Consider the following 15885-nt stretch of genomic DNA (forward strand, 5'->3'; position numbering starts at 1 on the left):
GCTGGGAGCAGCAGACATAGGCCATTATTAGATCTCTGCAAATGCATCTCTGAAATGGTTTATTGTTCAGTGCTGGAAACACAGTTGTGAGAACCGGGCAAGTCCAGCCAAGGTAGCCTTGGTACAACATTGCCAGGCCCCCGCCTAAAGACACCAGCATGTCCTTCTGTGTCAAATAGGAGATTCCCTGAGTAAAGGCATTTCCTTAAGAGTGTCTAGGCTTCTGTGGCTGTCCTGGGATGGAGATGGCTCTTGCTGGCTTTCAGGCTAGGGCACTACCCATGACTTCAGAGAAACCACCTGGTGTTCCAGGCCTCACCTGCTGAGGTTCCTGCAGCCCAGGCTGGGTCTCTTTCCAGGCCAGAGACTTCTCTAATTTGGTCTTAAAAAGCAATCCATGGCCTGACAAGGGGGGCAAGAGAGGGATGGTGGTTAGGAGCTGCCCGGGGGTGGATGGGCTGGTTGCAGCAGGCAGGCAGGCAGCATCCTCACCTGGGCAGTCTGCTGTCTCTCTGAATGCTCGCTTCTTGCAGCAGCCGCGGCACAGGTTAAACACACATCGATTGCCCTGTGTACAAGAGAGCTAGTGAACTGAGGCCAACGCCCATGCCCAGGCTAGAGTCTGAGGTAGGCAGAGCAACAGGAGGGCCAGCTCACCTTTGGATTTCCACACTGGTCACACTTGGCATATTTGGCTGGGGGGAAAAAGGGCTGGTTGAATGAGATGAACATGTGGCAAGCCAGGGTGACTGGCTGCCACCCACCTCTACAAATCTTGCTGCGGCCACCTGGGCCAGCAGATTGAGGATGTGACTAGTTATGTGTGACACGGCACAGTGAGCCTGGCCTTGCTGGAAATGAACGAGAAACAGGTAGGCTAACTATCCCAGCCCGTGGTCTGTTACCATGCCACCCACCAAAAAAAGGGCAGCCAGGTGTGGTGCAATCCTAGCACTCTGTTGCTAAGTATGAGGTCAGTGTGGCCTCACAGTGAGATCCACGGCAGCCTGGACTGTAGAGTGAGACCTGTCGCCAGAAACAAACAATGAAAAGAGCTAAAATCAGAACCCGTCCTAATGCCCCACTTGCTGTGGTGCAGAACCGCAGGCAGAAACTACTATGGCATTTCCCATATAAAAGGGCTGTGATAGGGTCCTTCCTGCTATCTCCCCAGGCTTGCAAAGCTGCCAGCTAAAACTCCCAAGGAGCTGCCACCAGACTGCTGAACTCCTGGGAAGCAGCTGAGTGTAAGAGCCCAGGTTGCCAAAATGACCAGTGCACAGAAGACAATGCACTGGACTAAGACCTCAAAGCTGCACACTTAGAAACCATACTGAAAAGTCCTGAGTCTGCATCTGTTTGTGTCAAGATCCTCAGAAGCTCTCAGACTGCCTCAGCCCCATGCAAGAGTAGCACTTACGTTTCAGGGAAGGGTCGAAGGTTTTGTGAGGGTTCCTCAGCTGTTTCTTCAGCTTATTCTTGGACAAGCCGTCCATGCTGCCCTCTTCTTCCTCCAGAGCCCGCTTGCTTCGACCACCACTATTCTCCTTGCTCCCTTCCTTAGGTCTGAAGGGAAAGGGCAGTGGGCAGAACCAAAGACACCCATAAAATGTGATCAGTTCAGGGCTAGCAGATCTCAAGTGGGGTCCCAGGGCAAAGAGGGGCTGGATAGCCATGGAGGGCACTGGTGCCAAGGACATGCATTTCCTCCCATCCATCCCAAGTAACTATTCTTAAGCCCAGGCAAAGAGGGCCTGTCCAAGGATACAGTAGCTAACAGAGATTAAACCTTCCTGGAATGACAGCTGAAGTCCAGGGACCCAGGGTCTGCACCACTGAGCCCAGGCAGGCTGTGATTGCATCTGTCAGTCTGTACACTTTGGAGATTCTAGCCCCAGAGTCTACCTGTTAACCCCAAGGACAAAGCCACACAGGACTAAAGGATCTTGGGTAAGTACCCAAAGCACTTTGTCCACACAAAGCTTCTCCTTCACTCAGAGCAGAGACATGTCTTAGCGACTAGAGGAAATGGCAAAGGGCCCCTATGTGTATCCCACTGTAGGTTGACTTAGCTCACCCTGGCCGGATGTAGGGCTGGCAGATCCAGTGGAAATCAGCCAGGTTGCCAGCTGGCCTCACTCCTTCCTGCTGCCTGGACATGTCCTCCTGCAAAGGCCCAGGGCCCGTCAAAGACCTAAGCTGGTGGCCCACTACAGAACCTGCTGGGCTCCCACAGCCCTGCACCTGCCTGGCACCGAAGCTTTAGCGCCTGGCTCACAGCAGCCACGCCCTCCAGGGTCTTCACTTTGGCCAGCTCCTCTCGAAGCTGCTGATGGACCTGCAGCCTGAGGCAGATGCCTGTCACTCCCAGTCACCACCTGAGCCAAGTGCTGGGCACGCAGCCAACATCTCTTCCCACCCAGGCTCCTGCCCCACCTCACTGCCAAGCCACCAGTTGGTGGCAAGTTGCTTCGGGAAGACCACAGAACACTCCAGGCAGGGCTATGGCAGTGCTTAGGGAGATCCACTGACAACTCCTACCCAAGGAGCAACTCACGTGTGGTGCCACAGCTTGAAGAGATGGGCCCGGACGTAGGACAGTGGGCAAGGGTGCTGTTGTACAATGTCCAGGTACTCCTCAGCCAGCTCCCACACAGCAGGGCTCCGGCCCTCAAACAGGGCAGGATTGTGAAGGTTACCTTCTGGGAAGCGTGGAGGGAAGAAAGCCTAGAACACCTTCCTGGCCACTCAGGTCGCTGGCTAGCTATAGGGTTGGCAAGTCTGAGGGTCTGGGCTGCTTGGAGCAGACAGGACAGTGGGCACCGTCTACTTAAACAGGTCTACAAGGACAGAACAAGGCCGAGTCATCCATCTGCTCACCTGCACTCATGACCCCTTGCACACCCGTGTCCTGGATGCACCGCTCCACATCCTGCAGGCACCGGATGTTCCCATTTGCAAACACTGGGATTCCCACAGCCTTCCTGTAGAGGGAGGAGAAGCCTAATCCTACGCCATGCCATGGCAGTGCTGAGCCGGGAGGGCCAGAGGACCGACCACCAAGTTCCGCCTCGCCGAGACACCTTGCCTTCTATGGTATTGCTGCCTTCCCTCCTGGATAGTTACAGGACATCAAGTAATGCTAAACACCCCAAGGTGTGCGGCTAGGTTTATGTTCCTTCCACAAAGCCCATGGGACCAATGATTGCACCCAACCTACTGTATCCACTCACCTAACTGCCTTGATGTGTTCCCAGGAGGCTGTCCCGGCCATGGGCCCCTTCTGCTCCTTGGTGCGCCCATGCACAGTAAGCAACTAGAACAGACCAACACTCGGTTCAGCCTGGCTCTGGGCCAAGGTCCCAAACCAATTATAAGGGACCTGCTCAAGTTTCTCAGCTTTCCATGCTGTGGGGAAGAACAAGGGCTGGCTTGGCTTGGATCTGTCCTTGGCCCCCAGGGTCTTGAGAGCCGTGGCCCTGTGGAGGAGCCCCAGGCTGCGATTACAAAACATACATAAGCGCCAGGATCCTGAGTACAGGAAACGTTTGGAAGAACTCAAGATGCAGGGTGCTGAGGGTGGCTCCTGATGCTTCCCGAAGCTACATGTCTCAGAGCACACTTGACCAGGCCCAACATCAGGGCTGGGGAAGAGCACCAGGTCTGATACCCTGCGGCTTATCCTATACTTCCAGAGAAGCTGGATACTGACTTCACCATTCAAGAAGGTCCTGGAAGCTGGGCAGTGGTGGCACACACCTTTAATCCCAGCACTCCAGAGGCAGAGGCAGGCAGATCTCTGTGAGTTCAAGGCCAGCCTGGTCTACGTGGCAAGTTCCAGGATAGAGTTGTTACACAGAAAAACCCCATCCATTGCCCTGCCCTGCCCACAGAAACTTAGATGCAGCCCCCACCCGAGCTGCGGGAGGAACAAAAGCCATCTCTGGTCTTGGAAGACGGTCAGGGAGAGCTGACAGAGAGCGCTGGAATGTGAGGCCAGATTGCCTGCTGGATCCCAACAGCCACTCATGGGAGCCATGGCCCTCACCTGACAGCCGGCCTTTTCCAGCATCTGGGCGTACCTCACTGTCTTTTCAATCTCTGGGAAGACGCGGATTTTGCACGTGACAGGAACAGAGAGCCTCTCATGAGCCAACATAACTGAGGAAAGAAAAGGTGGCCTCTGAGGGAATCACAATCCTACTCCAAAGTGGCCCAAGTCCCTACATGCCAGACCCACAAAACCACACCAGCAATGCCAAAAAAGCAGTTCTAGGGGCGTACTCTTGGCACATGCCCTCGGGTTTTCCTTGTTTTCACATGTGACGTGGGCCTGTGCTGGCTTCCAATGAGAAGCGGCACCCAACAGACCTGGCCGTCCCCGTGTAGGAGCACTGTCCTACTACATAAAGTCTGGTTCTAAGGGGACAGCTGGTATAGGCCAGGGGACTCTATAGTCACCTCCCTCCAGGAGGGAAAGTGCTGTGGCCAAGAGCCCCTAGAGGGATCACCACTGTCCTCTCCTGAGCTCCCAACCACGCAGCTTGTGCTTGCAAGCCCCGGCCAGACTGTCTCCGGGACTCCTTCACTTGCTGGCACAGTGGCTCGCAGCCGACTCACTCATTCTTTGCAGAAGATCCCATTCCTCCTGCAGAAAGGCGCCGTAGTGACCTGTAGAGGGTGAGCATGGCCCAGTGTCACTCTTTTGCCTCCACGCTGCCACAAACCCTTTACTAGGCCAGCTCCTCAGAATACAGAGAGGACTCTACGGCTAGGCTATGTAATATGAGCCCCAACCTTCACACAGGCGGGATTCCCCAAAGTCAGTACTGTCTCTGTCTGGAGCAGGGGTGAAAACGAAGTTAAGCAGTCTGTCAACACACCTACCTGACTTGGGAGCTCTATCTGCCCAGCTGTCAAAACTCAAAAGTCAGCTACACAGCCTAAGGTCAGTAGTGCCTGGCTGGGGGCCCGGTGTGCCTCTGTGGTACTGCAGAGCCACGGGCCTCCCACCAGCCGGCCACATTTATTTAGAGGGTATCTATGTGGCCAGCAGAGCCTAGTCCCCAGTCAAGTACCTGACAACAGCCACTTTCCAGGACAACTAACCCAGAAAAAGGCTGCTTGCTGGCTACAGGTGCTACCACAGAGGCAGGGATTGACTCTCCCCACGTCCACCCACACCCAAGCTCACCCAGGTCTGGACCCCCGTATTTGGAGGCCCGTGTCAACACAGAACCACAGAAAAGACCTCACCTCTCTTGGCGATCATCTGTGGGCAGCCCAAATTGAGGTCAATGGCGTCACAGTAATCTTGTGCCAGGAGAGCTGCCTGGACAAACACCTCTGGGTCATTGGCACAGAACTGAAGAAGACATGAATGTCATCCATGGTCAGACCAGGCCCAAGAAGACTCTCCCAAGAGCCCAGGCCACCCGGTCCTGTGAGGAGCCCCATGGTGACTCGATCAGCTGCCGTCTTTCCGACACTGACAACAATGTAAAGCAGGAAATGTCTCACACCACTAGGAACGTGAGTTATATGTGCGTGGCCATTTCTTTGGATGCGTAACAGAAGCTGCCGGCAAAGACCTCTAAAGAACTGAATGATAACTGTTCTGAGACAGGAGGGCATCAGACTGACGGGAAGTTATCAAGATGACACCGGGGCTGCAAACCCCTCACACCGTCCTAGCTGTCCCTTCACCAGGACTTAGGCTAGTTCCCAGAGAGGAGCCCAGTTTTGAGAGTTCATCCAGCAACTGTTTCCCACTGCATGTATCACTCCCTCCACACACACACTCCCGCCCCTCCTCCAGGGTATGAAAGCTTGGGGATGCTCTCTCCACGCATGGAGGGTCTGGAGCTTGTAGCCATTGTCCCTCCGCCCACCTGCACAATGAGAGGCCTGTCCTCAGGGCATACTTCACAGTACAGGTTCTCTTTCCGATAGTTAGCATCTCTAACGAAGACCTGGGCGTGCAGCATAGGGGTGTAGCAGAGTTGGGCTCCATGGCGGCGGCTCAGCAGTCTCCAAGCCAGCTCACTCTGGTCCACCATGGGCGCCACCACATGTCGGGCACCTCCCAGGGTGCGGCTCCAAAACTCAAAACCCTGCAGCTTGGGCATCCTCTCCACACTAAAGGCAAAAGAGGGACCGGGCTGTCATTTCAGCCATCGTATACCACCATACCCCTGAAGGGTACAAAGTTTAACTAAAAGGGGTTGGCCACTCTCGTCAGTTATTGCTGCCGGCTCTCCCAAACACACGCGCACACGCGGAAGGTGTGGACAGCAGGCATGGCATGGTCGAGCTGCCCCATCCCTCCCGCCGCCGCCGCCCCTTCTAGCAGTGACCCTAACATGTCACTCACCCTCTCTGGACCTTACCCCCTCATTTGCTACTGGATTCAATGCCAGCTTGGTGGAACTGGTGTGGAAGATAAACAGGTCGGTGCCCGAACAACGAACTTGCGCCCCTGCGGGCGGGACCCGGCCAGGTGAGACCGCCAGCTGCAGGAGACCTGGCGCCGCCCCGGATCTCGGGCAGGGAGAGCCAGCGAGCACGTCAGCCCACCAGGCCCCCTTCCTGGCCGGGCCCAGAGCCTCCTGCTCTGACCCTGTCCCTTGGGCTGGTCAGGGGGCCGAGGTTGCTCCCGGTAGACGACGAAGGGGCTCGAATTAGGACTACTTCCCGCGCTGTTGGGGCTCCACGAGGGCTTGTGGCTGCGGGCACGCTACAAAGAAAGGGACACACAAGGCCCCGGAGCCTCCGCCTTCCCCGCGGCGCAGCCACGAGGACCCGCAGGAACGCGGCATCAGCCGCCCGGCACCGCGGCTCAGACTCAGCGCACCGCTGCCGGAAGTGCCGGAGCCGGAAGCGCACTGCCAGGTCCTCCTCCGCGCGGTCTGCGGTGCGGCGGCGAAAAAAATCCTCGGAAACTGCAGCTCCCCGCCGAAGGGACCGGCCTTGTGGAAACCGGAGCTGAGCAGGTAGAGACTGCGCATGCTCGGGGCCACGTTGTCCCTTCCAGACAATTGGCACTGGGAAACCGTTCCTCCCACCTCCACCCCCTCTCCGGCACGCATTCCTCGGTTCTTCAGACAAAAGATGTAAATTCAGTGTAATACCACAATAGGAAACGTGGCAAAGAATTATTACTCCAGATCCTGGATAGGAAAAGCTGCAAGCGGCCGAGGTACCTATTTAACATATCAAAGCGGACCTGGCCTCAGGTTCTTCCAGCATCCCTCAGTCCCTTCCTCTCAAAGGGTGTGGCTGGCGTGGCTGACACACCCGGCCCCCTACTCCGGACTCTCCAGCCCAGGGTCTGGGCCGCCCTTGAGTAACGAGAAGCTTCCTAGAGCAAAGGGGTATGCATAAAGAAAAATGGTGTTGGTTTGGGCACTGAGTTCTCAGGCTGATATTGGGCTAGTTGATTGATTGCTCTTCTCCTCCTCCTCCTCCTCCTCGTCTTGAGGCAAGATCTCACTGTGCAGCCCTGGCTGGTCTGGGACTCGCTATCTGTGCGTGCACCTCGACTCGCCAGAGTCAGTTGTGTCCTTCTGCCTGTGGATCCTAGGACGTGAACTGAGGTCAGGCTTAGTGGCCGGTGAGCCATTGAGCCTGAGCCATTGAGTCATTGAGTCACTCCAATTAAATGTTCTCCCTTGGTGTCTCTTCACAGCCATAAAAATCCTGTTATTTTTTTTCTTTGTAGTAGTACTTTATTTAATTTCCTCCGTTGGATTCTTGTACTACTTCATCTCACTGCTTTTTTTTCCTTTTTTTTCTTCTTTTTTCTTTTTCTTTTTTTCTTTCTTTCTTTTTTTTTGAGACATAGTCTCACCTTGTATGTATCTTCAGCTGGTGGCCCGGAACTCACAGAGATCCACCTGACTCTGCCTCCCAAGTACAGAAATTTCAAGGCATGTCCCACCATGTCTGACTAATTATACTACTCCTTAATTGTTCTAAGGCTGCATACATGCACCTTGAGTTTCCACGTTTCCACTTCTCTCCTCTGTGGTCACACTTTCAACCCCACAGACCTTATAGAAACATTGTGTCGCTGAGTCCTGCTCTCCAGCCTGATGTGTATTTGTAATGGTATTTTGTAATGTTTACAGAGGCCACTTATGGTACTTTAATTTTCTGCCTTGTAAGGAAATAAGAGGGGGGCTGGAGAGATGGCTCAGCGGTTAAGTGCACTGGCTGCTCTTTCAGAGGACCCAGGTTCAAATCCCAGCACCCACAAGGCGGCTCACAACCGTCTATAATGAGATCTGATGCCCTTGTCTGGCCTGCAGGCACGCATGCAGACAGAACACTGTATACATAGTAAATAAATAAATCTTAAAAAAGAAAAAGAAGCCGGGCGTTGGTGGCGCACACCTTTAATCCCAGCACTCGGGAGGCAGAGGCAGGCGGATCTCTGTGAGTTCGAGACCAGCCTGGACTACCAAGCGAGTTCCAGGACAGCCTCCAAAGCCACAGAGAAACCCTGTCTCGAAAAACCAAAAAAAAAAAAAAAAAAAAAAAAAAAAGAAAAAGAAAAGGAAAATAAGAGGGGCTAGAGAGATGGCTCAGCAGTTAAGGGCATTTGCTGCTTATGTTTGGTTTCTGTCGCTGTGAAGACACCATGACCATAGCAACTCTTATAGAGGAAGACATTTAATTGGGGTGGCTGGCTTACAGTTTCAGAGGTTCATTCCATTATCATCATGGTGGGGGACGTGGTGGGGGGCAGGCAGATGCGGCGCTGGGAAAGTAACTGAGATTCCTACATCGAGCAGGCGATAGGAAGTGGTTTGTCTCACTGGGCGTGGCTTGGGCATGTATGAGGCCTCAAAGCCCGCCTCCACATTTCAGCAATGTGACCACACCTACTCAACAAGGGCACATCTTCTAATAGGGCCACTCCCTTTTGGGGCTATTTTTCTTTCAAACCACCACACTTCTCTTCCAGAGGTCCTTATTTCAAATCCCAGGACACACAAGGCAGCCTAACTGTCTATAACTGTAGTCCCATGGAATCCAGTGCCTTCTAGTATGCAGACATACATACAGATAAAATACTACATATATATATATAACATTAATAAATAAATAAATATTTTGGGGCTGGAGAGGTGGCTCAGAGGTTAAGAGCACTGACTGTTCTTCCAGAGGTCCTGAGTTCAATTCCCAGCAACCGAATGGTGGCTCACAACCATCTACAAGTCAATCTGGTGCCCTCTTCTGGCAGAACACTGTATATGTAATAAATAAATTTAAAAAATAAAAATAAATAAATATTTTTATTTAAAAAATAAAGAGCTGGGGGCTGGAGAGATGGCTCAGAGGTTAAGAGCACTGCCTGCTCTTCCAGAGGTCTTGAGTTCAATTCCCAGCAACCACATGGTGGCTCACAACCATCTACAATCTGGTGTATATGTGATAAATAAATAAATCTTAAAAAAAAATAAATAAAGAGCTGGGTGGTGGTAGCACATGCCTTTAATCCCAGCATTCAGGAGGCAAGGGCCAGGTAGTTCTCTGAGTTTGAGAACAGCCTGGTCTACAAAGGAAGTTCCAGGACAGCCAGGGTCACACAAAAAAAACCCCTCTGGAAAAGCAAAACAAAACAAACAAAAAAAGGCAAACAAGAAGAAAAAAGGAAAGAAAGGGGCTGGAGAGATGGCTTAGTGGTTAAGCACCGACTGCTCTTCCAGAGGTTCTGAGTCCAATTCCCGGCAACCACACAGTGGCTCACAACCACCTTGAACGATCTCCAATGCCCTCTGCTGGCATGAAGGCAGAAGATTGCATACATAATAAATAAAATATTTTTTAAAAAAGAAAGTAATTAAAAAAGTGGGATAGTTGGGTCATATGGTAGATCTGTTTGTTTTTTTTTTTTTAAAGGAAAGAAAATGAGAGAACAAAATGCACACCCCTTTGAAGTATCCACTTCCAGCACTTCCAGCATTGCCGATCCTTTCTATAAAGATCTGAGCTTCTACCTGGTGTAATTGCTCCTGGAGCTAAAAATCATCTTTTAGTCCTTGTAGGTCAGATCTGAGAGCGAGAGCGAGGCGCTCACTTTCATTTATTTGTGAATCTTGGAAACTCTATCATCTCACTGAGGAAAAGAAAAGAAAAAGAAAACAACAGCAGGACATGTGACACACACTTGTAATTCCAGCTGGCCTGGAACTCTCCGTCCTCCTGAGTGCTGGGATTGCAAGCATGTGCCACCACACCCCAGCTCTGACTCGTTTTCTTGCCATTCCTGCTGTTTGGGGTTTGTCATCCGTAAGGTTTTTTTTTTTTTTTTTTTTTTTTTTGGTTTTTCGAGACAGGGTCCTGGAACTAGCTCTTGTAGACCAGGCTGGTCTCGAACTCACAGAGCTCCTCCTGCCTCTGCCTCCTGAGTGCTGGGATTAAAGGCGTGCGCCACCAACGCCGCGCTCGGCTAATTAAAACAAAAAACACACTTAGCAATATTTCAGCCTTTGTTTTCCTTTTCTTAACAGGGTTTCTAACCCAGATTGGCCTTGAACTAGGTTTCTAGCCGAGGATCTGAAGATGACCTTGAACTCCTGTTCCTCCTATCTCCCCCTACCTCCCATGTACTTGGTGCTGTGGGAATCAAACCCGAGGCTGTGTGTGTGCTGGGCGAGCGCTCCACCAGCTAAGCCGTATCCCCAGCCCTTTCTTAGGCTGTTGCAGAAAGAACAAGAAAGAGTAGAAGGAACAAAAGAATAAACCTAAGTTTCCTAAATTTCCATTGTCTTGGGTTGAGATTTCTTTCTGCTTTGTTTACTGGGGTCCCTTCGGATGAGCAAGGGCGTTCCTTGCCCTTAGGTTGGCCTGCCCCCTAGTGGAACCCTCCAGCACTGTATGTCCGCCGAGGCAGCCCAGGCCGCCAGGCCAGCTTAAAGATCTAGCATCAGAGAAGGGGCAGCCAGCTTGTCTTCCTTGCAGGGACCCACTGTCTTACTGTAAGCCTGGGCGAAGACTCTGAGACTGAACTTCCAACCTCCACAGGGGACTTGGTGAGAAATGGCCCTGGGGGATGCCTGACTAAGCTCTTGCTCAAAAAGGAGCAGTGTGAGATGCAGAACACAGACAAAGCTGTGGTGGAGACCCTCTGGTGGCCTGTGTGGTAGCCCTAGGCTGGCCCCTGGGGGAGGGAGTCTGTCCTTAGCTGCACCCATCTAGAGTGGAGCTTGCATCATGTGGGCAGAGAGGAGGAGTGGGCCAAGGCCAGTGCCCCAAACTCCATGCTCTTGCCAGGACTTGGTAGATTTTCCTGAATGCGGCTTTTCCTTTGGCTGAGAGTCCTCAGGACAACTTCCAGGACTTTCAATGACTTTCTGGAGACTTTTCACCAGAAAAGGCTGCTCTGCCGGGGACAATCCTCTGAACGCCTCTGGCCACCAGGAGCACGGGCCCCCTTTGGTTCACTATACTGATACTCAGGTTCTGCCAGTGTGTTCCCACTTGGTTCGGTCTTACTCTCTTCTTTATTTGTATTACATTGTTTTGTTTTGTTTTGGACAGGGTCTCATCATGTAATCTTAGCTGCTCCTGCACTTGATGTGTAAACCAGGTCGGTCTCACAGAAGTTGCCTGCCTCTGCCTCCCGAATGCTGGATGGAATAAGACTGCATGGGTGACATGTACCACCATGCCTGGAAAAAAACAATCTTTTTTTTAAATCTTCTTTTTTAAAGATTTATTTATTACATAGACAGTGTTCTGCCTACATGTGTCTCTGCAGGTCAGAAGAGGGCATCAGATCTCATTACAGGTGGCTATGAGCCACCATGTGGTTGCTGGAAATTGAACTCAGGACCTCTGGAAGAGCAGCCATCTCTCCAGTCCCCCCTTTTTTTTAATCTTAAAAAAAAAAAAGAAGCCAGGCAGTGGTGGCGCACGCCTTTAATTCCAGCACTCGGGAGGCGGAGGCAGGCGGATCTCTATGAGTTTGAGGCCAGCCTGGTCTACATCGTGAGTTCCAGGACAGCTTCCAAAACAATACAGAGAAACCCTGTCTTGGAAAACCAAAAAAAACAAAAAACAAGAAATACAAAAAGCAACAACAAACACCTGAACTAAACAGTGTATTCTGAGAAATATCCCTTCACTATTTTTCCCCCTTCTTCCCACCTACCCATCCTTCATAATGCACAAAGTGTCGTTATCATTGAGTTTTCTTGTTTGGTCCTGTTCTGTTAAGACAGGGTCCCTCTCACATGGCTGGCTTGGTATTTACTCTGGCCCAGACTAGCCTCAAACTCATGATGGTCTTCCTGCTTCAGCCAGCTACGCGCTGAGATTACCTGGGAGGGTGGAGCACATCTTCCCATTTGGTGTCTGGAAGCTCATTTGTTCTGTTAGCCACTTATGAAAGACTCTTAGGTCGTCTCCAATGTTTTATAATTTTACATAGCTTTATAATGTGTGTGTAGGTGTGTGTGTGTGTGTGTGTAGGTGTAGTCAGGGCACTTTGCAAGAAACTTGAACACAGAGGTGGTTTTTCTGCTTAGGTGTTCTCGAATCTTCCCTGAGACCTTTTGTTCTGTGTAACCCTCCCACTAGCGTTGCTCTGTTGCTCTGGCCTGGTTTCCCTGTAGCCTCCACAGCACTGCATGGTCGGTTTGCAACTGTAGCAACCTGACTGGTAAGGGATCACTCTTGTGGAGGCTATCAATTTTTTATTTCCCTTATAATGAGAGGTTGGACATCTTTTTATACATATAGAGGTCTAACTGACTATTATTTTTGTTTACAAATCCCCTCTTAAGCAGCTTCATGGAGGCATAATTAATATTTTGAAAGTGACAATTACATGCCTATAGATACCCATATATGCAAGTGAAACTGTTACACTCAGATAATGAAAGTGTATATTGCTACCCCAGAGTTTCCCTGTGCCCTCCCCCCCCCACCAACCCTCTTAATCTGTGACACTTCTCCAACCACTGACTTTTGTACATTTCTAGGGCTTCTGTTTGTGTCAAGTTTTTGGTCTGAGGTTCACAGATCATTCTTTCCATGGCTGAGCAGTGTTATATTATGGGATGTTCTGAAATGTATCTCTCCATTCGCCTGTTTACAGATCTAGCTGGAGAGGTTTCTGATTCAAACTGTTGCTATGAATGTCCTTGTCAAATCTTCATATGGACATAGGGTAATTTATATATACCTAGGAGCAGAATGGCAGATCATATGTCACATTTAACTTTGCTTTTTGAAAGTGGTTTCGTGTAGCCAAGGACAACCTTGAACTCCTGATCCCCCTGCCTCTTCCTCCCAAATGAGTGCTAGGGTTACAGATATGTGCTACCACACCTGGATTATTTGTCTTTCTTTCTTTTCTTCCTCCCTTTCTTTCTGGCGTGTGTGTGTGTGTGTGTGTGTGTGTGTGTGTGTGTGTTGAAAGGTTTATTTGACTTATTCCTTTCAGTCCCAGTCCAGCATGAAAGAAGTCAGGAGGACAGGAACTCAAGCAGAAACCTGGAGTCAGGAACTGAAGCAGAGGCCAGGGAGGAGCACTGCTTTCCACCAGTGTGCAGCCCCGAGCCATGGCCATACATCTGTCTGTGACTTCTTTGGTGGCTGCTGTGGGCTTTGCATTACAGTTCCTAAGGTCATTTCATCCATCCCAGTGAAACATGCAAACCTTTTCCTCTTTTTCAAAGTTTTTTTTTTTTTTTTTTTTGGTTTTTCCAGACAGGGTTTCTCTGTGGCTTTGGAGGCTGTCCTGGAACTCACTCTGTAGACCAGGCTGGCCTCCAACTCACAGAGATCTGCCTGCCTCTGCCTCCCGAGTGCTGGGATTAAAGGCGTGCGGCACCAACGCCCGGCTAATGTTTTTTTTTTTAATTTCATAGGTATTTTGCCTGCATGTATGTCTATGTGAGTGCCAGATCCCCTGGAACTGGAGTTACAGACAGTTGTGAGCTGCCATGTGGGTGCTGGGACTTGAACCCGGGCCTGATGGAAGAGCAGTCCGTGGTCTTAACTGCTGAGCCATCTCTCCAGCTCCTCCCCCCATTTCCTCTCTTTAAAATTTAGCTTTATTTTTATGTATGTATTTAACTGCCTTGCCTGCACGTATGTGTGTGTTCCATGGGTGTGACTAGTGTTCATAGAGTTCAAAGAGGCCCTAAGACCCTCTGGAACTGGAGTTAAGGATGGTTGTGAACCACCGTGTAGGGGCTGGGAGCTGAACCCATGGAAGAGTCATAAGCGCTTTTAACTACTGAGCCTTCGCTACAACGCCCAGGGTTCAGCAGGTCCAATAATAATTATTATTACTACTATTGGGTTTTGAGACAGGGTCTCTCTTTTTGTAGCTCTGGCTGTCCTATAGCTCGCTGTGTAGGCCAGGCTGTACTGAACTCACAGAGATCCACTAGCCTCTTGCTCCCCAGTGCTGGGATCAAAGAAGTGCACCACCACACCTGGCTTAGCTTTTGAGGCTCAGGCTGGGCAACTCAGTGTACCTCCCGCTTCCACCTCTCAATGCTGATTGGGGTTACAGGTGTGAGCTATCAGGCATAGCTTGGTCAGGGTTAACTCTACTGTTATTGCACCTTCCACTGATTTTTTTTTTCTTCAGCATTTGGGTTTCTCATGTCTAAAACTTATTCAGTACCCTTTTTCTTTGCTGAGGTTTACTATTTTTATTGCCTTGATAGTTGTTTTCTTTATTGCTCAACTCAGCATGTGGTGCCAGCCGCTTTATTAACTCTTTGCTGGGGTTATAGGTACACGCCACCTACCCAGTTCAAATTCTCTTTTCCCCTCCCTCCCTCCATATTTGATGCTGATAATGGAGCTGAAACCCAGGGTCCCTTCAACCATAGACGACCACTGCTTTCGGTTTGTCTGAGGGCACGCCTCTTCACCGCCCAATGTGCGCTGATGCTTGCTTTTGTGTTTCCCATTCAAGAATTTCCTGGTTCTTGGTGTGTTGATTAAAAAAAAAAAAAAAAAAAAAAACAGAAAGAAAGAAAAGAAACCTTGCTGTTTCATTGGTGTATTAGGCTGTGAGAGTCATATCCAACCCCTCATCTGGTTGGTCTGTCTCCTACCAGGACAGAATGGTTAAAAAGGCCTGGCGCTGGCTGGCGTTATCTTGCAGGTTATGGAGATGGAGAGGCCTCTGAGGTGGAAAGAGATCTTCACTTCTTCAGGTCAGGGCTTGGAGGGGCTGCTGTGAACATCCACCCCCCACCCCAGGCCTTCCCTGTATTTGAGGGAAGGTGGTGGGCTCCCGGCCACAACCTACAGTTCTGGTTTGCTAGGCTAGCTCTCCTGGCCCTCTCTGCCTTCCTTCCTTCCCTGTTTTTCTGAGGTTGAAACTCAGGACCTCAGAAATTTTAGGTAAGTCCTCTACCAGTTGACCCATTAACCTCCCCCACTCCCCTGACACACACACCAATCCTTTGAGCAGATGTGTAGCCCAGGTTATCCTGGAAACCTTTAAGGATCTGTGGGCTGTAAGATTCTCCAGGCTCCTCCCACCCCATTCCCTGGATGTTGAAGGAAACACACTCATAACCAACAGTTGATCTCATACTTAGGGTTTAGTATTTGGTTTTATTTCCATGTACTTTGTGTGTGAGACTCTAAGCAGGAGGGGTGTGTGGGAACACCACTCACTCCATTTTCCCACAGTAGAAAAGTTTTTGCTTTTAATATTTCTCCTTTCTTGTTGGTTTTTTTGACTGCAATAGACCCTAGCATATGACATGTTTCCTGCGCCTGGAGTTTGTTTCCTCAACCTACAAGTTTGGAAATGAACTCCCCCCCTTCCCAGTTCTAAGGACTGAAAGCAGGGCCTTGTGCAACTACACAAAGGCCATTTTCTCCTCTCAAGCTGCACTC

The 15885-nt window shown here is 50.6% G+C and overlaps 1 protein-coding gene across 1 annotated transcript; it reads right to left on the reverse strand.

Annotated features, from left to right (window-relative positions):
- Window positions 1-42: 42 nt before the first annotated feature.
- Dus1l (dihydrouridine synthase 1 like) lies at window positions 43-6846 on the reverse strand. The gene is made up of 14 exons (XM_005069787.4): window positions 6390-6846; window positions 5892-6138; window positions 5257-5365; window positions 4621-4671; window positions 4049-4161; window positions 3234-3316; window positions 2881-2984; window positions 2558-2702; window positions 2249-2345; window positions 2078-2166; window positions 1421-1566; window positions 658-695; window positions 493-568; window positions 43-402 (listed from the first exon to the last, which is right to left on the reverse strand). The coding sequence occupies exons 1-14, from the start codon at window positions 6395-6397 to the stop codon at window positions 263-265; spliced, it is 1446 nt and encodes a 481-aa protein (XP_005069844.2). The 5' UTR covers window positions 6398-6846; the 3' UTR covers window positions 43-262.
- Between the last annotated feature and the right edge of the window lie 9039 nt (window positions 6847-15885).

Source organism: Mesocricetus auratus, unplaced genomic scaffold (assembly GCF_017639785.1).
Source record: "Mesocricetus auratus isolate SY011 unplaced genomic scaffold, BCM_Maur_2.0 Super-Scaffold_100007, whole genome shotgun sequence".
Classification (NCBI taxonomy): domain Eukaryota; kingdom Metazoa; phylum Chordata; class Mammalia; order Rodentia; family Cricetidae; genus Mesocricetus; species Mesocricetus auratus.